Here is a 24,773-nt window from a genome sequence, read left to right as displayed (position 1 = left end):
AATGCATAGACTTTTGTGTTTATGTGTGCAGTCGCCCCCTCCCTCAAAGATCATTTTTGAGCCCTGCTGTAATCTATGCAGTGGGAAAATGCTTCAGTGTATTTAAACTGTCTGTGCACTCTCCCTGTTTGGATTTGTATTACTTTCTTGTCTGATAAAATTAGCTAGTGTTTCTGAGGTTTTAATCTGCAGCAGAGCGGCTGCAGCCTTCGTGTCCTGTGGGTGTGCGGCTTTCTGTGTGTGCACGCCATATGTGATAATAATATCCCTTGTCAGCCTCCTGAAGATTAGCCTGGATGGGAGAAATCCTGTCATATCCCCTCACCTTATTTTCTCTCTCACTCTGGCTTATCAGTCCTACGTTGTTTTACAGTTTAGTGACTCTGAGTTTTGACTCTGTGGAGAAAATATGGGTCACACAGGCTTTATGATTTAAAAATCTCTGTGTATTTTAAGGCACATTTGTCTTTGTCTTAATATTTTTCCTGATTGTATGCCTGTTGTTGTTTCTCCTCTCAGATCTGCATCAGACATCATCCAAGAAAGAAGCACAAGAAGAAGAAGAGGAGGAGGACGGCCTGGTTCCAGATTGGATGGACCAGTGAAGTCTTTCCCACCCTCCCTGTTAAAAGCAATGTTTTTGGGAGCTGGAGGTCGTAACAGCACCTTCCCCAGCACCCCTCCCAATATGGGATGCCAGCCCCCTGCCCCCCTGCCCTGAGCTCTCCTGGGGTGTCATGAATAGCTACAGAGACAGAGGGGTAACTTGCACCTCCTCAGACCTTCTCGATGGAGGAGGAGGAGGGTTGCCCCAGCACACTCCATTTCGTCACACCCCTAATGGGCACCTGGCGCTAGGTCCCTCTGACCCGGTCGTCCAACCACGCATCTCTGTGCCCAAAATGGGTGTCCGTGCACGGATCGCAGAATGGCCTCCACGCCGTGCTCAGTCCCGGGAGTCGCTGCTCGAGAATGGGCAGATTGGCGGCAATCACTACGGCGATGACGGTTCAGTTTTATCAGTTTTGTCTGACTTCAGGCTGGTGCGGGGAGGAGTCGCCAGGTTGCCCCGGCGGAGGTCCAAGGATGTAGGAGAGTTTGGCGGTGAGAGAAGTTCTCCTTTCAGCCTCAGAGTGTTCCCACCTTTGAGAAAGCGCTCCAACAGTGAAGTGACGCTGAGCGAACAAGATGAAAATGAGGTGAGTGTGAAATCTCCCTCTAGTGTCTCTTTTACACGTGTAGGTCCTAACTGGATTAATTGTTTTCCTTTTAGCAGTAGTCCAGATTGAGTTAAATGACTCAAACAAACCAACTTTACAATGTATGACTTCACAATGACTGGCATCCACAAACACCAGCGACTGAATGCAGGTGATACAGCTCTGCAATCTGCTCTGTGGACATATTTACACTGTCCAAGAAAACTTTAATAACTTAAAATGTTGTTACTGCGTGTTTAGTCTAAACTCCTTTCTGTTATCACAGATGCTGTGGCACATGTCTGCGGTTACAGATGATCTTCCATTAACATTTAAACAAATAGTTTATCAAGCTTTGACAGGCAGATTTAATGGTATTAACTTTTCAAGATATGCTGAAATCACATATCTGCGGTTTTAAAATTCTGTCCTGCTTTACTTTAATGTGATTAATGAAGTGAAGTTTTACATTTTCATGTCACTTGCTCTGTGAATTCATGATGTTGTTGTTGTGCAGGTCTATTTATTTTCAGCTGTAGTTAGTATGGGTTGACATGCTAACCTAATGAGATTGTTGCAGATGTTTTTGGCTGTTCCCTTACCTTCAGCCCACCTGCAGAAGAAATCAGACATCTGATAAAGACATCTTAAGAATATGTCTGTGTAGCTTCTGGCAGGTTGCCAGGATTTAAGTAAACTGACAGAAACTAAAAAGCGAACCACACGTTAGAGTGAGGTCTTTAAATTACTCTGTCAGTCCAGAATGTACTGCGGATTCACTTGGCTTTTTAATAATGTATACCAAACTGTTAATTGTAACTTAATTATAAAATCCGCAGTATAAGAAATCTAGACATTGTTCAGCCTTTATTCTTGTTTCATTGAAGCACTGATATTTCTTTTTTTAGATTTTTTTATTTTTTATTTGAGGAGCTCTCTGTGTGACTGGTTTGATTGACAGCTTTCAGATCTGTCTAAAATCTGCTCCTAGCTCGATAAAAGGCTGATGTTCTAACCACTGAGCTGTTATCACACACTGAAATTGTCTCCTCTTCTTGCATAAAGGTGGAGGCTCGAGGAGATGGCGGATTGGGGAACCGGTTCAGGGAATACGGTAGCACCTCCTCCATCGACATACAAGGCATCCCTGACCAGAGCTTCTTTGACATGATCAGCCAGTTCCGCCAGGAGAGGCCTGACCAGCGCAGCTCTGCACCCATACAACTGGGCGAGCTGCTGCGTGCTCCAGACTCGCCACCTGGACCTCTCCCCTCAGCGCCCTCACCTGGTCCCACAGGTGTGGAAGACAGAGAGACAGGAAGGAAAGACGGCACTGAGAGAGTGAGAAAGAAAAGTGGAGGGACAGAGTCGTCGCTGGGCACCTCCTCTTTGTTTCGGAAACTTCGGAGCTCCAATAGAGGGGAGCTGGATGGAGGGAAAGGAGAGACTGTTGAGGACAGGGGTACGCGAGCTGCCATCAATTCCTCCTATAAATCGTGGGTGTGTCCAAAAAGCTTTGTCCACTTTGACGCTCAGAGCATCCTGTTTGACCTCCACGAGGCAGCGGCTCAGCGTGGCTTTGTCACGCAGAGGAGAAACACGGCCACGGGAGCATCAGCAGCCTCAGTGTCTCTGTCAGTCTCCAGATCCTCAGCGAGTGTAAACGACCCCATTTACTCCAGCATCGAGGATCTGACTCTGAGCCTCGACCAGGGCTCCACCACACCCTCACTGGGTGTGGACCCTCTAGATGGCGCTGGAGCCCAGAGCTCCAGTCCACTTCTCCTCTCCTGCCCACACTTCCTCAATGAAACCGGAGGCCACGGAGAGCGCAACATCAGCTTCCTCAGCTCGTCATTAGAACGAGGAGGAGATGGAGGAGGAGGGGACGGGGGGAGGGGATGGCTGAGGAAGAGTAACGCTAGCGTGTCAGTGGTGGAGGTGGCCACTGAAGAGCAGGCTACAAGACTGGAAAGACTGAAACTGTACAGCATAGAGCATGTAGACCTGGGAGCTAGGTACTACAGAGACTACTTCCATGGAAAAGGTAGCACTGAGTCATACACAGTTAACACACTCACTCTGCTGCAGAGCCATCACATCCACTGTCAATACTATAAATACTCTTTGATCTAACTGCCAGCTGTGTTCATGTCATAATCACCAGAAGTTTTCATTTCCAAGAGTCTCTTGAGTTAATAGGAAATGGGTAGGGCTCAGTTTCTGACACATTTAGCATGGTACGCTTACTACAATGCAACCTCCGGCAAACACAGCGATGAAAATTGACTTACAAAGAACATCAAACAAGAACAAGATGCGACATGTTAGGATGCTCTATCTTGGATGGGTTTCTAGTAACCGAGACAACAGAAATCCCTTCTCACTCATGAGAGCCATTAATCTGATTGAAAGACACAACAGTTATACTTCATAAACATTCAGTCTCAGTAATAAAATTGTATAAATTATCTTTACAGTTTCAGAAAAAAAATGTTTGTTTTGTGAGTCAGTGAAAACCTTTCACACTGCAGTGTAATGCAGTTCAAGGTACTTTACGGACGAATGTTGAGGAATAACAGAACAAACATAATAAAAATGATAACTAAACATAAATAAAATAATAAAAAACAAACTTAAAATATTTATTTATGTTTTAAAATCTAAGTACCCTGAAAGTGAGCAATATAAAACTAGATGCTAGATGCTAACAGATTTTTCTTAAACAGTGGAACAGATTTACAGACATACGTTTTCCACATTGAAACCCAGTGTTTTTCATTCTTGTTTTATAAATCAGTGTTCGTTTTTGATTACTGCTTATGTGTCCAGATGTAGTTTCTGAAACAAGAAACACTTGCTCTGCTTTTTCTTTCTCTTTTCTAAGTGACTAATAAGTCTTTAAAAGTAGTCAAATTTCTTCATCTTGTCGGATGATGTCCACCCACTGGTGTTAATCACTACTGAGAGCTCAACAATACTGACGTAATGATCTTCCTTTATAATCCAATTTGTGCCTCTTGCTGTCATCCGTTGGAGTTAGATTGTGACGATGTTGTTTGTCCATTCAGAGTTTCTCACATCTCATCCTGCAGCTCTTTATATCCAGCTGGGCCCCAGCGCTGAGCTGGCCAACCTCCCACAGTTTTTCTTACACGTGTACCTGCCTGTTCTGCTGGCAAACTCTGACCTGATGATACGCCACCTGCCTTTCTGCAGGTCGGGAGGAGCACTTAACAACAGTTGTTTTAGATCTGTTGTTAAAGGTCAGATGTCACACCAATTTTCAGAGGAGGCGGTTTGTGTGAGCTTGTCATTGGGTATTTCTTGTCAGCATCACCTCTTCTGACACTGTTGATGAAACTTCCCTCTGGCGTGCATCATCTGGCTGAAGCCTAATTAGTGACAGATGCTGTTAGCCGCACGTGTGTGTGTGAGCGAGAGAGAGAGACAGAGGCAGGCCTGCAGCCACACAGATAAAGGTTATCATTCCAAAAATATGTTCATCTGCTGACTCGTTTCCAGCTTAGCTGTCCCCCAAAACGCTGCAGAGATTGTGTGCGTGTGTACGTCAGAAAGCCTCATCAAAAAGCTGACATTTGCACCACAGGACGTGGCGTAGAAGCTCATCAAGCCCGAGTCTCCTAACGTGCCCATCATCCCCGTTCACTCCAGCGGTGGGATGGAGGAGGAGTACTTGTCAAACTGGATTCCTCGTCACAGTTCTGGAGAATTTGTGTTTCTTTCCATAATGCCTGCAGCACTGGCATTAGCACGGCTCAGCTTGTGAGCTTTAGAGGAATATCGGCAAGATGCTAGTATAGTGTGGCGATAACTCTGTCTCGGCCCCTTTAATAGATGAACGTGTTGTGCCGACAATGGTAACAAGCCATAAAATGCTAATTGACTGCTGTGGACATTACATTTTATTCACTTCCTCGAGTTACAAGGCTGAGGACATATTTCTCCTTTTAATGGTCTCATTCTAAAGGTCATGCTGCCTCATCTATCAGGCCTGCTAAGTACACATGAATTACACAACATCCAGACAGTCTCTGTAAGTCAAGTTCTTTCCCATTCATTTCATTTCTTATGTATCAGTTCAGTGCTTGTGAACTTTTTCATCCTGTGAAGTGGGACATGACAGAATAATTTGAGAGCCAGTGTGTTATATGTGCTGCTTACTCTCCTTCTCAGTCATGTTGTGAACCTCAACACATTTCTGTAGCCACTTCTGCTGCTTTGTGCTCATTATACATGTAGTCATGTTGATATTACTGATTTAAATTATTGTGAGGTATGTTGCCTAGATGATTTTTCTCTGTGCAGCTACTGTAATTAAAACGTGTTATTTATTTTTAAATAGGGAAGCAGCATGGTGGGTCTGTAGACTGTGCTGTGCCTCATATTAGCGTTTGGAGTTTGTTCTCACTGTGTGTGCGTGGGTTTTCTCTCAGAGTTTCGGTTTCTTCTGCCATCATGCAGGTTAAAGATCACTATCTGCACCCAGGAGCCTCTCATAAAACAGATTGTTGATCTCTAGAGTTTGCCTTCGAGGTAAAATAATTAAAAATAAATTAATGCGTACAGTTCATAGAGTCCTTTCTTAAACAGGATTACCTTTGTGATTTTTAATAAATTCATCAGTTTTCCAGAGCAAACAAAAAGGTGGTTGTTATCTGATTGTTTTGGCTCCAAAAACACTCCAAAACATAAAGCTGGTCAGTTTACTCTCATTCAAGGATTAAGCAGTTAGAGAGAATCTGGAAACGATGTGGAAGTAGATGAAGATTACATTTCCGATGCTCGACTCATCACTGATAGCATTTTTTTGGCTGCTGCTTCTTCTTTTATTATTGGAAAACTCATCTGATCGCCTGTCTGCTGGCACACTGAGGTGTAGACACAACACAGGCACATGTTCAGACACAGAACTTTCTCTGCTTCTCAGACTTTAACCTTGGTTGTCTCTGACCTCCTCCAGAGCACTCAAACTACTTCGGGACAGACGATAAGCTGGGCCCTGTGGCCTTGAGCATCCGCAGAGAGAAACTGGAAGACACCAAAGACCTGAAAGACCAGTACCAGTACAGACTCATCGTCAGGACGAGCGAGGTATGCGCGTGTGTGTTTATGTGTTTATATGCTGATCACGGGGGTTTCCGGTCAGAGTCTGTTAATTACTCAACTGCTTTCAGTTTCTCCAGGCCTACCTGTGACACGTGCCCTCATTATAACCTTCCCTCTGTCCCCTCGCCCCTCTGCTCATCCCGCTTCTGCTCTCTGTCAGTGGAAAATTCCACCTGCCCAGTCCAAGCACATTAAAGCCAAACCAAACACGGGCTGCTCCCACAGCCAGCTACTTCTCCTCTTTGATGGATCAGACACTCATGATGTGGTAAATGATGGGCTGATGATTGTAGAGAATTAGTTTTCAGATTCTCTGCATTCATTCTTGGTTGTTTTCAGAGGTTTTACTTCCACAGTTTCCAAGACACAATTTTGGAAAGACATCTTTGTTCAGAGACACAACTAATGATTATTTTCCTACTAATTAATGTAAATTGTCCATCTCAGTTTACCGAAGTCAAGTAGAATGACTCTTGTAGTTTGACTAACAGTCCAAAACTGAAAGACATTAAGTTTACTGTAACTGAAATAGCTGGAGACTATCTCGATGAGGGGCTACCAATTCTAAATTATCTGAAGGTGTGAATGGTTCTTTCTCTGTGTTAGCCCTGCAGCGTGTCCAGGGTGTATCCTGCCTCTCATCCTATGACAGGTGGGATAAGCTGTTGGAAAATGGATGAAAATTCAGGAAATTAATAGTTAGTGCTGGTGTTCACACCACTTAGACCTCACTTTCTGCTCAGCTCAGTCTTGTGGGGTTTTTTTTTATTTTTATTTTGTTTGTGCATGGTTGGCATTTAAAATGATAACACAGCACAGTTTGTGTCAGAGGTCTTTTGAAGTAATTGGCTTAATCTCAATCAATATATTTTACCGGTTTAGCATCATAAAGGCCGCTCGAACAACAAGCTTGCCTCTCCTCAGTGTATTAATGCAGTCTTAGCCTGAGTGTGTCCTTCTTTGTGGCTGTGCTGTGTTGTTTTTAGCAGGATTACATGGCTGCCTGGCCTCATCACTGTAGCTCTGGTATAACAATGGAGCCTCTCCACCATCTAAGTACACAGAGCTAAGCTAACAGACACAGTCCAGGCCCACTGTTCCCACACAGAGAAAAAAGGAGATTGATTGCGGACTTTATTCTCTCCCACTCAAGCCACAGCCGCTCTCAAATATCCATCCCCCTAAGCCTGTCATTTAATGCTGTGCTGACACAGCAAGGTGGGGAGACTTCCTCTTTCTCCTCTGTCACACATTCAAACAGCCCCCCCTCTGATATTTCTGCTCAGCACGTCGCAGTCACTCGTTCGGCCTTGCTCACAGGCTGACGAGTTGAAACGATATCTGCGTAACTTCAGCCGCGGGTCGGTCGGGCTTCATTTCCTTGCGGCAGACCCGAGTCGCTGAGGTTCAGCCGTCTCTCCGGCCTCTGCCAGCTCCAGAGACCGCCATACATTTTTAATCAGTCTGCAAGTGAGAAGCAGCAGCCCACTCCTCCCAGAGGTTATTATAGTTTAACTGTTTTGAAGCAGGTCAGTTCCCCCTGATCAAGAAGCAGCACAACACCGCTGAACTCAAAGCCTCCACGCAGACGCCTGTCACTGCGTGCGTGTTTGACAAACAGGAAGATGCTTCAGGGCAGCAGGGCGCCATTAATGTGATCTGATGGACCGACCTGCTTCAGACTCCCATACTGTGAATCATCCAAACCCCTTTTTCCCAAAGGTGTAGCACAGCGACCTCTGACCCCTCTCAGTAGAGTTCAACATCAACATTATTGTTACTTTTTTACGGCAATGCTGCTTTATTATTTCATAAATACCCAACCCACAAAGCCAATATGTCTGATACACTAAAGTTCAATTCACTTCAGAAGTTTTATGTCAACAAAGAAAAAAAGGAACAAGAAATAAATCCAAAAAATAAGAATTTAAAAACTAAGACTGTTCTTTTTATTACTTAATCTAAATATTTTTTTTATTTATGTTTAAGGTGTACAACATAAATGTCCAACCAAAAATCTAAAACTTGAGCCCTTAAAGGAAAAACACTAAACAGCAGAAAGCATTAAACTTTAAGACCATGCAAAAAGAAATTTACTGCTTAACTATTTAAATTTATGGATGGTTTAAAAAAAACATAAAACAAAACAACAGCAATAAATCCAGTGGTTTTATCACAAACAAGAACGATGCACATCATCACATCATTAGCAAGGCTGGTTACTATAATCACACTGATCTGTTGTTTCCCACATCATGAGGTTATATTCACTGTAACACCTTTGGGGGGGCAGAATATTCATTTTCTTGACATTTCAACCATGACACTTGAATAATATTTGTTATGTAGGAAGCTTAAATTGCTTCCAGTTTGTTTTGTTTTTTAAACTAATGTTGTTCTGAACCCACAGCTGGTGACGCTGCGCGGCTCCATTTTAGAAGATGCAGTGGCGTCTACGGGGAAGCATGGCACCGTTCGGGGTCTGCCACTCAAAGAGGTCCTGGAACAGGTCGTCCCCGAACTCAACGTGTCCTGTCTGAGACTGGCGCTCAGCACGGCCAAAGTCACAGAGCAGCTCCTTAAACTGGATGAACAGGGGGTGAGTTTACGGTGCACTGAGTGCACCGAACAGCTGTTCCAGCAGGCTGGAAGACTGCAGAGTAAAATTGTACACTAATAAGGTGAAGCTGTGGCACGTGGTGTTCTCAGGTAGTGTGTGAGACTTGGGTAACTGATTTAGTGCTGGTGCAAAGTGCAGTGTTCGGTGCACTGAGTGCACCGAACAGCTGTTCCAGCAGGCTGGAAGACTGCAGAGTAAAATTGTACACTAATAAGGTAAAGCTGTGGCACGTGGTGTTCTCAGGTAGTGTGTGAGACTTGGGTAACTGATTTAGTGCTGGTGCAAAGTGCAGTGTTGTACAGGGAAAGCTGTAAGAAACAGGGTGTGGTACGTTTGAGCATGAGTGAGTAACCATACAAGCTGTAATGTTTGGCCATGTTATCTCACCTTTCATTTAATGGAGGGAGAAGTGTAGGGTGGAGGTATTTTGCCAACAACTGAGCTGTTGGGTTGTTTGTGCAGGTGGTTTATAGATCAACAAAGCTGTGTGTAAACAAGTCCAGATATACGTTACTTTTGGGTTAAAAGCTTGTTTTTTGGCATTAACCTTCAGAGTGCTGTGTTTCAGCTGTGTTTGTGCGTGTGGTCTCTCAGCTGCTCGTGCTTGTATAATATTAACATCGTGTCTCTTCTGCCCTGTAGTTAAGTCAGAAGCACAAGGTGGGTGTTCTGCTGTGCCGTGCAGGGCAGAGCACAGAGGAGGAGATGTACAACAACGAGGAGGCATCGCCCGCCTTCTCTGCCTTCCTGGAGCTGCTCGGGGAGCAGGTGCTTCTCAAAGGATTCACCAAATACGCTGCACAGCTCGACACCAAGAGTAAGAACGCTCTGCAGCATAGCATCTGCTTTTAGAAATCATATTTTTACATGTTGGTCTCATTGCTGAAGAAGTGGTTTTAATGTATCATTTCATTACTGTTTCCTATTCTCAAAAGAAAAATGCAAATAAACTGTGAAATGAGTATTTTAGGTTTTAAAGGATGTTCTTCATAAAGACACTCACTTGTCCCGATAAAGCCATAAAGAATGTTTACACAGTAACTCCTGCAGCATCTTTAGTTTTCATGAATTCACTACATTTAACAGACTCATAAAGTCAGTAATGTTGCATATGTGTCATAAAACCGGGGGTTACACAGTGAATGCATCATCAGAAACTTTGACTAATGTGTGGTCAACAGCTGCTGACTTTCAACAAATATCTTTCCTCCAGCGGACTCTACGGGCACCCACTCCCTGTACACCACCTACCAGGGCTATGAGATAATGTTCCACGTGTCCACCATGCTGCCATACATGCCCAGCAACCCACAGCAGGTAACAGCCCCACCTAAGTAAAGCACCAACACTGGTGTGCGTCTCTAAAGAAAAAAAAAACATCCAAGTCGATGCTTTGTTGTCACACAGCCTTTGAAAGCACGTGTGTGTTTGTTAGCTGAGGCTTCTTCTGCTTTTTTTCTCTGGCTCGTAAACGACGGCAAGAATTCATGAAGTGGAAACTTGTGACTTTTGTCGACCTCTTCATTTGGAATTTTTTGTTTTTATTCAGCCTCTTGTGTTTTTATAGTCTTTGTTTTCTGTGTCTTGTTATTTCTTTCCTTTCTGGCTGTCTCTTCTGCCCTCATTGTTTGTCTGGATCAGAGTTGGGTGGGGTTCAGCAGTGTAGTTATTAGTATATTTTCTTCCTCTTACTTTCCCTCTCTCTCTTTTTTTTTTTTTTTTTTTTTTAAATTTGACAAAATTTTTCTTCTTGCATGATCTTCTGGATGCTGTGCGTTTCCAGCATGTGCTAGTGTCGCTCAAGAGTGTGTAAAATTCAGCATGTTGGTATTTTTTACAGTTTGCCTGAGTATTTGTGTAAGAGCCTGTCTCGAGTGTGCACATGTGCTCAGACAAGCCTGCAGGTGCTCGGGATTAGTGTACACTTTTGAATGTGTCAGTATGTCAGAGCAGAGCAGTTTAGGCCAAAGAGGTGTCATTAAACATACATTAATCTTGTTAATTAAACTTCACTGTTGCCATATCTATACCAGCAATCAGTTATTTATTATAGAAAAAGCTTTTTGATAATCTCCTCATCTTTTAGTAACATGAGAAAATGTGAAATCATTAAAATGTTCGAACAGCTGAGTGTTGGTGTCAGGTGTTTAATCAGAATATAACAGCACAATAACTCCATCCAGAGGCTTTAGGGGCTGCAACAGCAAGGAGGTTTACTTACTCAGTTGAACCTCTAGATGGCATCATCTCACTGCAAAAATAACCCTCAGTGACTGGAGAAGCAAAAGAAGGTTGAAACATAAGCTGCTGTGATGACTCCTGAATTCAGGATAAAGGAGAACACTAACTTCACCTGCACAACTGTTCTTGGGTTAAATGAACAATGAAGAAATTTGCTGTAAATAACAGGTGAATCATGCATATGAAGGGTCACATTCAAAACGCTGAAATAGAAAATGATGATATGCTAATACATAAGAGGCCCCAAATATCCCAGATTTTCATGCTACTGTAAAAAAACATGAAGTGCAATTCAAATGTTCACACAGCAGCCTGGGTACGAGTGAAGGATGCTCCTGTGGTACTGCACAGGAGCCAAACAGTGGGCTGCATTACATAATTGGTATTTTCACACTTCTCTTTGCAGATGAAGAGCAGATTGGCAAGCACCGCACCACAGACACAGCCTGCACTGTGTGCCACGTCTCCTACATAAACGCAGATAGACAGACAAGCTAACGCACACACACACAGACACAAATAGCCCACACAGAACCCGCAAAACAAATTACGTAAAGAGCTGTTGCTTGCTGTCTAACAGCGAGTGTCTTAATCTCTCTTTTCCCCTGTCGGACTTTCTGTCGTTCACTGAGTCAGTCGTGTGAATGCCAATTACGCTCGCTCGTTTTATTAATTTATCGTTTTTATGTCTTCTCTCCTGCTCAGCTCCTGAGAAAGAGGCACATAGGGAACGATATTGTCACCATCATCTTTCAGGAGCCCGGAGCACTGCCCTTCACCCCGCAAAATATTCGTTCACACTTCCAGCACGTTTTTGTTATTGTTCGTGTTCACAACCCCTGCTCTGAAAACACCTATTACAGGTAAATGTTTACACCAGCACAAACTCATGTTTCTATACACGTGGTGCACGTTATTAATTAGGATCTCACTTCCAATACTGTTCCCGCCTCTCAGTGTTGCCGTGACGCGAATGAAGGATGTGCCCCCCTTTGGACCACCCATCCCCAGCGGCGTCACCTTCCGGGACCCAGAGACCTTTCGTAACTTCCTTCTCGCCAAAGTCATCAACGCAGAAAACGCAGCACACAAGTCTGAGAAGTTCCACACCATGGCGACGCGAACACGGCAGGAGTACCTGCGCGACCTGGCCGAGAACTATGTCAGCAGCACGCCGCTGGATTCGGCCGGCAAATTAAACAACCTCATCTCCCTCGCATCTAAGAAACGGGAGCGCACGAAGGCGAGAGAGGGAGCGGAGCTGGGTGCTGCCGGGGCGGTCGCCTGGAGAGTCCAGGCCCAGGACTTTAGCGGAGGTGGGGGAGCAGAACTCCCCTGTGCCTTGGGTGTGTCGGCTGAATACATCGTCCTCATAGACTGCTCCACCAAAGAGGTGGTGTTCAACTGTTTCTGTGCAGACGTGATCGGCTGGACGCCGGAGCGGCTGGCACTGAAGATCTTCTACGGCAGAGGAGACCACATTGCAGTTCGAGTGCCAGAGGGCGGTGCGCAGGACATCAGGGAGATGGTGCAGAGGTTAAAGGTGAGACCTTGGAGCAAAGACTTGATCTTTGGGATTTGGGGTCATGCAGGCTGTGCTGTAAGCAGATCTTGTAGAAAGACTACAGTGCAAACACAGTTGTGTCATGTCTTGTTTACTTCCTTGTTCTCCAGCCTGTAGTTTTCTTTACATCCTTTGGTGTGTGTGTTGTTTTTTTATTGCTTTGTTGCTTTCTCACCAACTCTTAGAGCAAAATAACATGAAACTTTCCTCATCTGTTTGCATTTGTGCCCCTGTATGTCTAGTGCAAACAAAACAGACTGCTTGCACAAAATTATTCTTTAGAGCTTCCTGTAGTCAGAAATGTTTCATGTGGCTATTGAAGTTTATTAGACCAAATCAGTGCAACACCTTCATTCTTTTATACTCCTTTAAGCTCAGGGGATTTCCATTGTTGGTTTTCATTCCACTGAAAAACTAAATTCAAAGGCAAGTCATTGTGTCAACATTCACACTGTATTCTGTGTTTTTTTTGTTTTGTTTTTTTTTTTGCTTTATGTTTTTGTGGTTGTCTTCCTTTTTCAATGAAGCTATGCCACTGTCTGCACTGGCTCATCTGAGGCCTTTCAAATTGTGATAATCTCTGAAAAAAGTGATGAATTAAACGCTGGGAAGAGGAGATTTCCTGGACTCGATCAAGCTTTGAGTTAATCCAGCAGAAAATTAAATATTTAAAAATGAGTTAATCTTACTAAAAGCACCAAATACATGCAGATTTGAGACTGAAAAGTTGACCCAGTGCTGGGTAAGAAGTCATCATCACCTGGTTGTTACTTTGCTATGATGATCTTTAGTTTGTTAGTCCATATATATATAACAAGCTAATACTGTAAATCTGATATGATTTTTTTTTTCCCTTCTGTTTGTGTAGTTGTTGACGGTGGGATGTGAAACTGTGGATATGACACTAAGGAGAAATGGACTGGGACAGCTGGGCTTCCACGTTCGCTTGGATGGCACCGTAGCTGAGGTACCGTCAGATGACCAGATCTAATTTTGAAGCACTCTGAAGATTCTTGGCCGCGCATAAATGCTCTGCTTTTGTTTTGTTTTTCATCCAGGTGGAGGAGTACGGCTTCGCCTGGCAGGCAGGCCTGAGGCAGGGTAGCCGGTTAGTGGAGATCTGTAAGGTGGCCGCAGTGACGCTGACGCACGAGCAGATGATTGACCTGTTGAGGACATCGGTCACAGTCAAAGTTGTCATCATTCCTCCATACGAAGAAGGCGGGCCTCGTAGGTGCGTGGCAGTCTGCGTGTGGTTTCCTTTGAATCCTTTCGAGCTTCATTTGTAAACAGCTGTCATGAATGCAGATGTTTGGACAGTGGGTTACAGCACAGGAGCGCGCTCAGTGTAAGTGGGCAGAAGTGGAAGGACAAGAGCGAGCTAGAAGAGAGCGCAGGACACTCATTACTCCAACACACAAAAGCCTGGCAGAGATAGTGGCCAGACTCCAATGTTCTGATGATTCTGTGTGGGAGTGTGTGAAAAGAGGAAGCGAGCAAACAGAGAGAAAGAAAGATGCGTGGCTGAAAAGGAAGCAGGCGAAATGAGACACACAGACAAAAAGAAAGAAGCATTTGTTTAACGTGAATTAGCTACAATCCGCCTTCCTTTCTTCTTCATATCTGCTCATCTCTGCTATTGTGTCACTTCCTCTCCTCCACATCATTTATATCTTTTCCCTGCCGTCACCCTTTTCCATCCTTTCATCCACACACGAGGCCTTGATTGAGACAGAATAATGAGACCTTATGAGACGCTGATGTGGTGTTACTGAGGTGAAAAAATAACCGTGTGTGTGTGCGCACACACTTGTGACCGAGAACCAGAGCTCCTAAATACAGTAATTGTGTCAGGCTGTGTGATCGCACAGTGGTTAGATTTCTTTAATGCTGGAGGCAGTTTAATTACACCAACTTAAATCCCTTTGACACACACACATGCACAAACACACACATGGTACTGTGGCATTGGAGCAACTGATAATTAGAGTCTTGTATTTCATTCTTCCTCTCTCTCCCCATCCGACTCATTTGCTGTTGTGTGCCAGGCAAGCAGATTGCATGAGATTAAAGCCTGGAATCTGCAGGAGAAAAAAGGTCCACAAAAAATATAAATAAATAAATAAAGGAGTGGAAGTGATTAATTAAAAATGCACGCCCTGTGCGAATGAAAAGGACAGGAAAAGAGGGAGGGACGGAGAGAGTAAAAGAGAGAGAGAGGGAGGCAGGGTTGAGTGTTATGAGCAGGAGAGGCAGAGAAGCGTTGGGTGAGGAGGACGTGTCTCAACACCGCCGAGAGTTAGAGCAGTGGGTGGAAGAGAAAAAGAAAGAAAAGAGAGAGAGAGACCAAAGTTGGAAGGGCTTTCTCTTTGCCGTTCTTTCTCGGCTCCGAACGTGCAAGATGGACAGATACGACGGGGAGAAGGTGTGACTTCTGGCACTGTGTATTTGACTGTGTGCGTGCACGAGTGCGTGCGTGCACGAGCTCCAGCTGTGTCACATCAGCCAGCGTGATGGGAGGAACACTGAATGCTGACAGATTTAGGCTCTGCTCTCTCTAAGGTTTGTGCTCTCTTCCTGCGTTTGTGTTAGCCCGCGCTGCTGTTATGTAACCGTATAGATACTGATTGGATTTGACTCATTCCGTTGTTGATGAAAATATCCCGACCACATGTGCATCGACTTGTGTGTCTTTTGGTTGGATGCACATGTCATTTGAAATCAGCTGGTGGTGTTTTTGAGGACGTCTGTGTTGTGTTTGTGTTTTACCGTGGACATGGCTGCAGCGTGTTTTCACTGTGGATTAGTCAGCTGATTATTTTCAAGGTTAAATGAATAATCACGCTGTATAAAAGAAACATGTATCCCCTGCACAGTTTCCCAAAGCACACGATGACATCTTGAAATGTTTTGTCCAAGCAGCACTTTGAGGAGCCTCACAGATATTCTGCTAACATGTGTGCTAAAAACAAACATTTGATTCATCGTTGAAGTCAATTTTAAGCAAAAACATATTTAAAGACTCTGCTCTGCAGTTTGGGGAAACTATAATGGACTTCTTTGTTCTGACTTTATTTTTGTTCTGCTGCTTACAGGAACTTTTGGTGCCCCCAAAGACTTTATAACCACCCCCAAAACAAAAATGCACTCCCCCCTCTGATGCTGTGGTGAATTTATCATTGGGGTCTAATTTATCCAAGCATAACAGACACTTTTATTCATCCATTAAACGTAAATAACTGAAAATTAATAGACTTCCGTCAGACAAGGTAACAGCATTATTGCCTTAATACGCCACATGCGTATTGTTTAATAATGAAAGTTTATACTACACACACTCTGACCTCATGGCCTTTATCCCACTCTGCCTCACTTTAAATCCTCACCCTCACAGCATTTTCCTGCTCATTTCCTCCTCTCTTCATTAGTCTCATGTTAAATGCCATCCAGTATGCATATTTGATGCCTCCTTCCCTCCCTCAGTGAGGCTTTGTGAATGGAGTAATGATGATGATGTGTAAAAGACATGTGCTGGGCTACTTACATGCTGTTTTTATTTATTTAGTCAGAGGGAGCTGAAAGAGTGGATGTCTGTGTGATCTTTGGTTTAAAAACAGATTCATAATTATTTGATGCATGATTGTACAACCAAGAGTTACTGCAACCTTGCGTGCCTTTACTAAACATATCTGCTGTGTCTACCAAGACTCTGATTCAGGAGCTGTTTGATGAGATTGGATATTTCTCTCTCACACACACATACACAGACACACACACTTGACCTCAGTCTCGCAGTAGGAGAGATGGAGTCCTGATGTGCCAATAATCGGTTTACTTTACTCTCTTTCTCCCTCCATTGGCGTCAGGGGAGCTCATTAGTGAGCTCTGTTACATGTCTGCAGTGTGTTTGAGCATCCACAAAGTAAGTTATGAGAGGACAATAATGTGGAGCATTTGGGGGAGATTTATTGAGCACTGAACTCGGTACAGAAACCGCTGTTCTGGTTCAGCTACAGTTCAGGGCTGCTGCATTTACTGACCCATGCTGAGGATCAAACACTACACATGAAGGCTGTGTAAAGGAGTTAACCTTGGAGTTTTGGAGGGAAACAGCAGGATTTTAAGTATCATGCTTTTAATTCTCTTGTAGTGGATGTGGTGTCTCTGTACCGTTATAAACTGTCCTTCTCTGTCTCTGTAGGGGCTGCACCGAGGAGTACGAGATGAAGACCATGGAGCAGAAACCAGAACCTGAGCCTCTAGCAGCAGGATACCGACCCTCTCCCCGCCAGACCTGGCGATGGGAGAACTCACCTGTTCCTCAAGTGCTCCACCCCACTAGCATGCAGCGCTGGGCCCCCATCGGCCCCCCACCTCCTCCACTAGTACGCTCACACAAGCCCCTGATGCCAGTTCCCTACAGAGAGCCTCAGCACCTCAGCTCCAAGAGGTGAGCCTCACTTCTACACATGTGCTGCTGCCCCACCTGCACCAAGTCTTTATTCATCACTCCATTAAAATTCAGATTTTAATGAAAAAAAGCAAGTATAAAAAGTGTTTAAAGCCTGCCGTGTGTAGAAATGTAGAAAAGCGACAACAGCAGCTGCTTTGACTCATTTTTCCTCATTGTACTCTTCACCTGAAAAGCTCAGTGAGTGGCCAAAGTCTTTGTTCTAGGCTAGATGTTCTAAAGCCTCATACAGACCTTGGAGGAGGTGCAGGAGTCAAATTTCCTTTAAGTAATGAATGCGAAAAGGTTGTTATGGATGTCTTTGTCCAGTGATGACAAAATCTTGTCACCTACTTCAGCTTTAACTGCGTATTGTATGAAGTTAGTGAATCCAGTCATCATTCTTCAGCATACTATGAGGATATTTGTTCATTAAGACTTAAAGCAATAATTAATGATGGGTGTAAAAGTGTAATATGCATTGCAGTGAGCCATCTTCACAAAGGCTTCCTGTAGTAGATAGTATCCTCGTCCAAACTCCTCAATCCCCGTCACATTTTCAGTTTTACATCACGGAGCTGTCATCATCTTACACAGTTAATTATAGAGATGAGGAGAAAACTGCTGCAGCTGTGCAGGTGGCTGTAGATGAAGTGTTTTATTGCATTTTAACTAAACAGTTGTTCTGCAGCTCCTTGTCTTAGTTTGTTTATGTTGTCTGATGAAAGATTTGATGTTAAATCATTGAATGAATGTTTGAGGAAAAGTGATGTCAGCTGGATGACATCATGGATAAACCGAACATGAACTGTGACTGCTCCAAAAATACCTGCTTAGTCCTGTCATCAGGATGTTTTCTTCATACAAAAAGCATAAATATGATGGACCTCCTGTGCACGGCTCCTGAAAATCCTTCTATATAACATTTCACATCAGGGTTTTCCGAGGCAGATATGTGTGAAGTAACAAAAGCCAGACGGTCGTAAACTTGTATTGATAGTAAATGATACCCTGGCATTTTGTTTCACCTTAAAAGTGGAAACAGTAAAGTCTTTGTGTGGTTTTATTCCACTTAAAAAAGTTTTTTTTCCCCCAAAACTGTCAATACTAGTTTTTTAAACTTGAGTTGGTTCCAGGTGTTTGTCTAAAACAACACATTTTAAGCTGTTTTCATTGTGTTTTCAGTCTGTTTTGCTCTTTTGAGTGACACACAGACACATTAGTCCTCAGTTATTTTAAATCTCTCTTATTTGTGTTATGTATCAATCACCTCTCTGTAGTACGCTTGTTTCTCTCGATTACCCACCGTCCTTTGTGTATTTCAGGCCGGTCAGCTACCCAGAGAACCACTACAGCCTGTCTCCTGCAGGAGGCGACAGGCCCTACAGAAACCCCTCAGCCAGCTTCTCCTCTCCTCCCTCCGGCCTGGTCAGTCTCACCACGATGGGACCACCTGGAATCTCACCGGGCCCCTTTGTGCGCTACAAACCTTCACCCGACAGGTGTGTGGGTGTGGGTGTGTGGTGTTTTACTCTGCAAGCTCTCCACTGTCACTCGTTTGATCTTGATCAAACATGTCTGGTTTTACTCGTAAATGCTTTGTGTGCTGAAGGTGGAATATATTGGTTCAAATCGCAGGCTGAATAGCGCGGCACGACCAGGTCTGCAGTTAGACGTGTATGAACACACAGTCTCCCAGAGGAAGGATCTGTTGTGTGGGTGGCTCTTCCTCACACTGTGGAGGTTGATAACATCTCACCCAACCAGAAAAACTTGTTTTATTCAACCGCCACAGGGATGCAAAGCAGAAGCTGAAAATGTTCTCTGTTAGTCAGAAACGTTATACTTTTACAGCTGGGGAGTTTTATTCCAGAGTGTGTCCTTTCTGTCGTGGTGTCTGAATAGCTGTACATCTTATTTTATTTAAAAAGGGTTTTGACCTTCCACCAATAATAACATTAGGACTGATTAAAAGAGCAGAGCAACACAAAATGCAATTTTGGTCAGAAACAGCAGGAGGATTCACAGACTTCTGTTTAGTAAGGTAGAACAGACTCGTCACCTTAAACATATGCAGCTCCAGGGGCCGGGAAAATCCTTGCGAATGTGTTCACTAATGTTTCTCCTGTGGTTCATATAGATTTGGAACAGGACAGCGCCCCCTGCTGCCGTATGATCCTCACCTCGGTGTGGACCTCCTCTCCAGTGGAGAATCTTCGTCAGGCTTTACCAGTCTGGAGAGTACCATGGAGCGCAGCAAAACAGGTACATCACCACCTTCAGAAGTAAATGTTGAACTCACTTGTATGTGTCTACTCTTATTTAACATATAATGTAAAATCTCATAAGGAGCAAAAAATTAGTTTTTTATTGGTTTGGTTTTTAAAAACAGTTAAACATCACCCTACATATTTTCATTGCTGTCATCACAGCCGTTGTGACCGAGTACAGCTGAACACTGAAACTGAAAATAAAATGACGTCTAAACAGAGATTTGTAAAAGTCTCTCATTATTGTTTAAATGTCCTAACAAATAGGTCTCTATCTGCTGATAAATAAGCCTTTCTGAAGCCCTAAGTAGTATGTTATTCAATCAGATTTCCCAAACATCCAATCATATGTGGTTGATATGCTGATAGTGCTTTTAACTCCTGCTGTCAGTAGTAGTCGTATAAGATATCTATTATCTATATATCTTTCAGTTATAATTAATTTATTCAGTTCCATGAATTTGAACTTGTTGCTGAATGTGCTTCACTGCATATTTCCGGTGGTATTTCTGTGCGTAATTCAGCATCCCATTTCCTTTTTGTATGTGATGTAGTTTTTTACAGTTTTTACAGAATTTCTCACTTCCATTTATTCTATAGATATGTACTCTTCTTATGTGTTGTTTTCATGCTGCTTTAAAGAGTGCAGTTGTTGCTCAGCAGACTAGAGGCTGCTGAGTGTGGTTTTGGTGTGTGGGGGGAGGTCAGTGTTTAAATGTGCTATAAGTATTTAATCCTCTTTGACAGCCGTGGACGTTCAGTGTGATTTGTTATAATCCTGAGAGTGTCTGTCTATGTGTGTGTTTGGATGCAGAGCCTCTCTGGCATGTCCCAGCGTCTCGAGGACCAGGTGGTGGAGGGGGGCAGAGGAGAATGCCCAGACAGGATGTCCCGGGGAAAGACTCTCCAAACAGACACTCGAAGGTCAGACTCAACATCAACACTGCGTCTCTCTTCTTTGCACTTTTCGCTGAGCTCCTCTGACTCTGTGTCCTCCGCAGGGTGAGACTCAGTACTCCAGCCACTCCAGCAGCAACACCCTGTCCAGTAACGCCTCGAGCAGCCACAGCGACGAGCGCTGGTTCGACGGAGGCGCACCTGGAGAGCGAGGAGGCGTGGGTTGCCTCGGTGAACCGGCCGATCCTGACCCCGACCTCCTTAACAAGGGCGGGTCCAACGATAGCGGCATCGACGCCTCGACCCACTACGGAAACGGTCGCCACAGTAACATGTCCAACAGCCAGTCCCACAAGGCCATGCACAGCTCTGCGACCTACAGTGGCATCCCGGAGCTGTCGGTGGGAAGGAGCGGCGGCAGCGGGGGGGAGGCTAAGAGACGAGAGTCTTCGCCCATTATACCAGCTGCGGCCAATCAGAACAAAGGGTACAGGACGAGGACGTTCCCTCCTCCTGGCTCCAGCGCTGATAAAATGGATGCTTTCAAGCCCAGGTAAGTGACAAACTCCTGATGAGATGCATCGCCTGCTGATCCTTTTCCTGTAAGAATGCCAGGCCCCATGGACAGTGAATAGAGTGATTGTTACAGTTTTAGGCTCAGATTCATGTGCTTATTAATCACTTTAGAGTGTTTTTATCAGTCTTTAGTTTATGTAGCATCATCACATGACTGAAAATGTTCAATACTAAACTAAATGTAGAGAAAAAGTAGGATTATGGCCGTCTAATCCTTGTCAAACATAAAGATCATCATGTGATCTCTTGCTCTCGTGGTTTTATAACTGTCAGGGCCGCGATATAAATCCACGCAGGGATTCAGCACACAAACCTCCACCCGCTTCGGTCACTCTGTGCTGGATTAAAGCAATCTGTGCTGAAACTCTGAGTCCCAGCAGCTCTTGTTCTGTACTCTGTGCATGCGATGTGTCACATGATGATCGAGACACGTAACCCCAAGTCCTAAAAAGCCAGAACATTGTTTAAGATGTTGATAAAAAAAAAGAATTCAATGATTTGCAAATCTCATAAACCCATACTGTATTCACATTAGCGCGTAGAAAACATCTGATATTTAAACTGACACATTTTACTATTTCATAAAAAAATATCACCCCTGTCTGAGCACAGGATGTGTTTCAGTTCAATTGATGCAGTCAAAATACAAATGATTTTTAAATGTTTTTCCTCATTCAAATAACAAACATGTTTCCTGTCCTCGGAAAAACGTTTCCACTAAAATATTAAAGAAGCGCGGAAAACAAAAAACATGGCATCCATGTTCTGTCACTTTATTGGATCTAATAGATGGCGATCATCCTCAGCGTTAATAGAAGTCAGATTTAGATGTATTTCTCTGAAGCAGTTTTATATTGTTTCTTTTATTTTCTGTAACCTTCAGGGCCTACACACCGCAGGGTTACAAAACTCCAGTGGAGAAACCACGGCCTGTCCGAGCCTCTACCGCAACGCCCACTTCAGCTCAGCTAAGCTCCACCCCTCTGTCCAGCTCCGCCCCCAAGTCATCATATGGCAAGAGCACACCAAGCGGTTGGCATGCAGAAGACTCCAACCCCTCTCCTTCAAACTCGACTACAGCATCGAGCTCCGACAGCAGCAACAGCAAGAAGTAAGAGCGACAGCCTCAGCGGATCTGCTCTGATGCTTGGTTCTTCTTCCGGGATAGAAATTATTTTTAAGCACCTCCTTTTATACCAAAATAATCATATAAATGACCTCGTACTCAAAAGGATGGTGGACATAAATGTGTGATTAACAGTGCAAATTATGTTTTAAAATTTCGTACTTTTAAAGCGCTGATCAATGAAATAGAAGGCATTTGGCTTTTTGTGTCTTTATCCGTGGAGTCAAACCTGGGCCCGCACAGTGGCCATGTCCTTTGTAACATCTGCCTCGTTTTCACTTTGTTACTTAAAATCACATCCACAAAACAAAGTGTTCGGAAAAACTTTCCAAGTCTGTATATCCATCCACCCGAGGAGCGTGTGATCGCTCCTACACAAAGTGAAATCCTTCAACACGTGTTTGTTTTTACTCGAAACCATCCAAAGAGTTCTGACTCTCCTGTGAGTGGCAGTGGACCAACAAACACTGGAGGATACTGTAGGCAGAATAAAGTGGAACATAGTTTCTTACCGTGGAAAGAGGCAGGAAGCAGTGTTCAATAAAGGAAGACTGTATGTTTGTGTTTTGTTCTCATATCTTGTGTCTCCAGGCAGGTGGACACAAATTCAAAGAACGTGTTTGGACAACCTCGTCTGCGAGCGTCACTGAGGGACCTGCGCTCGCCACGACGGACGTACAAGAGCAGCATCGAGGACGACCTGAAGAAACTGATCATCATGGACAACCCGGGGGAGACGCCGCAGAGAGACCCTGTGAGCATCGTGCTGGTGGATGATATCCATTTTCCTCTCATGAGCACACAGCTCTGACCTCTGACCTTTCTCCCTGCAGTCTCCCAGACGCACCCTGCAGCGCACCTTTTCCGACGAGTCGCTGTGCAGCGGGCGCAGGGACGCCGGCTTCGCCAGCTCTGAGAACCAGACGTCTCCCAGCGACGTGCTGTTCACCTGCACGCTGCCCACACGCAAACACGCCGGCTCCTCCAACCACATGCAGAGCAAGAAGGGTGAGTGCCTCGATTCTCCTCCCAGCGGCTTGCAGCGACTAAAGCAAACCTGCTGTGATTGTGTTCAGATCATTAATCATGACTCTGCTGCCCCTCAGTGCCGCTCTCTGCATCCGAGCTCTCTCTGACCGAAGTGAGAGACAAGCTCCCCCCTCTGAGGAGGCTCGACCCCGGCATGATGCCCCTCCCTGACACAGCCAGCGGACTCGAGTGGTCCAGCCTGGTCAACGCTGCTAAGGCGTACGAAGGTGAGGATGGATATTTCAGTATTAAATGTAACATAACCTGGTTTGTGAGTGAAGAGGTAACCACCATCTCTACAAGAGTCTCCCGGAAATATCGACCCCGACCTCAGTCGTGTTGAGGATGGAGTCGTGTCAGATCTTTGAACATTCGCCTGGCTGTTAGGAACCCTGAGCAGTCTACGTCCTCTCAGTGCTGATGTGTTTGTAGAAAAACAGCTTTCTATGTTAACTGTTATGTTTTCTGCTTTTCTTTACATGCAAAGCTGAAGTAGTGCTTTACTTAAAACAAAAAAAAAACTTCCTTATCACTCGCTAAGCTACTGCTAACTTCACTCCACTAAACCGCATAAACCCTGTTTTTTCACAGATGTTACAACTTTATTGTAACATCTGGCAGAGCAGCCACACCGATCATTTTATTGGACCTGGAAAAAATTTTGGACTCTTAATCATTCAGTGGTGCCTCGGTGCTTAGACTCGTATATATTTTTATTTTTTTGCACCCAGAGGATCGTTTTATGTGGCTGCTGGGATTTGGTTGCTTTTTACCTTCTTTTACCACTTTTTTTTTTCCCAGGAAAGGTTTTTAGAGCACTCCTTTTCTTTTTGGGGACGTGCTTTATGTGGAAATGGCTTTTTAAAAGCACGATCATGTGTTTATTTTGCAGCACAAAGAGCGGGTTCCCTGTTCTCTCTGACTGACCCGCAGCTCGGAGGTCCAGACACGAGACCGGCCGCTAGTCCAGTCCAGTTTCAGACTCCTCAGACGCCACGGACCACGCCCACACTCAGCAGGTAGGTCAGCCCCTCTGTTACAGAGATCCAGAACAACATGTTATAAAGAAGCAGAGAGCGCCTGTAAATATTCAGGTTTTCATAAGTCACTACTGCCACCTGGTGGTAGTTTATCGGCATCGCTCATCTTTCTGGTGAGCGTTTTCACCAGAATTAAAAGTTTGTTAACTCTGTGGCACCAGAGAGGCTGTTTGTCCTGCCAGTGAGCAGCACACTTTTATTAAAAAAAAAAAGTTTTTTACTGAAGATGAAGAGCTTTCGGATCCTCATAATAAAACCAGTAAAACCAGTCTGTTTACCTGCGGCGTGCACATCACAGCGGTGTTTTGTGTGTGTAATCACTGGATCCACGGTAACGAATGCCAGGTGTGTTTGTGTGTGTTACAGCGATGAGGTGCCCAACGATCTGTCCGGTCGGCTCTACCACCTGGAAGTGATGCTGAAGCAGCTGAACAATGACCTGGAGAAAGTGAGAGCCTTTTGTTTTTCTCTCTAAAGCAGGAACCCTCTGAGGTTAAAGTACCAAATAATCGATAATAAGTGACTGTGGAGTCATGTCTTCTTAAAGACTTGATTTACATGTGTTGCTGATGTTGATTTATGTTTAAAAGCTGCATCACCTTCATTACGAGGCTCACATGTATTTGTGGCT

General features: G+C 44.3%; 1 protein-coding gene across 4 annotated transcripts in view; it reads left to right on the top strand.

Moving 5' to 3' along the window:
- sipa1l3 (signal-induced proliferation-associated 1 like 3) overlaps positions 1–24,773 on the top strand; it is an 82,384-nt gene that overhangs the window by 54,755 nt on the left and 2,856 nt on the right. For all 4 annotated transcript variants that reach the window (XM_084951454.1, XM_084951451.1, XM_084951452.1 and 1 more), the window contains 21 exons: positions 520–1,199; positions 2,265–3,246; positions 6,184–6,314; positions 8,740–8,928; positions 9,592–9,766; positions 10,163–10,266; positions 11,896–12,053; positions 12,148–12,733; positions 13,623–13,721; positions 13,813–13,988; positions 16,956–17,204; positions 18,530–18,706; positions 19,345–19,469; positions 20,289–20,398; positions 20,476–20,924; positions 21,831–22,058; positions 22,665–22,827; positions 22,907–23,081; positions 23,180–23,329; positions 23,995–24,121; positions 24,509–24,590. In XM_084951454.1, coding sequence (XP_084807580.1) covers positions 738–1,199; positions 2,265–3,246; positions 6,184–6,314; positions 8,740–8,928; positions 9,592–9,766; positions 10,163–10,266; positions 11,896–12,053; positions 12,148–12,733; positions 13,623–13,721; positions 13,813–13,988; positions 16,956–17,204; positions 18,530–18,706; positions 19,345–19,469; positions 20,289–20,398; positions 20,476–20,924; positions 21,831–22,058; positions 22,665–22,827; positions 22,907–23,081; positions 23,180–23,329; positions 23,995–24,121; positions 24,509–24,590 — 5,097 coding nt within the window. In that variant the 5' untranslated portion in view covers positions 520–737. The remainder of the gene's footprint in view (positions 1–519; positions 1,200–2,264; positions 3,247–6,183; positions 6,315–8,739; positions 8,929–9,591; positions 9,767–10,162; positions 10,267–11,895; positions 12,054–12,147; positions 12,734–13,622; positions 13,722–13,812; positions 13,989–16,955; positions 17,205–18,529; positions 18,707–19,344; positions 19,470–20,288; positions 20,399–20,475; positions 20,925–21,830; positions 22,059–22,664; positions 22,828–22,906; positions 23,082–23,179; positions 23,330–23,994; positions 24,122–24,508; positions 24,591–24,773) is intronic.

Source organism: Perissodus microlepis, chromosome 14 (genome assembly GCF_051167445.1).
Source record: "Perissodus microlepis isolate ML-2025 ecotype Zambia chromosome 14, ASM5116744v1, whole genome shotgun sequence".
NCBI lineage: Eukaryota > Metazoa > Chordata > Actinopteri > Cichliformes > Cichlidae > Perissodus > Perissodus microlepis.
Note: the sequence above shows the minus strand (reverse complement) of the source record. Positions and strands in the feature narration are given on the sequence as shown.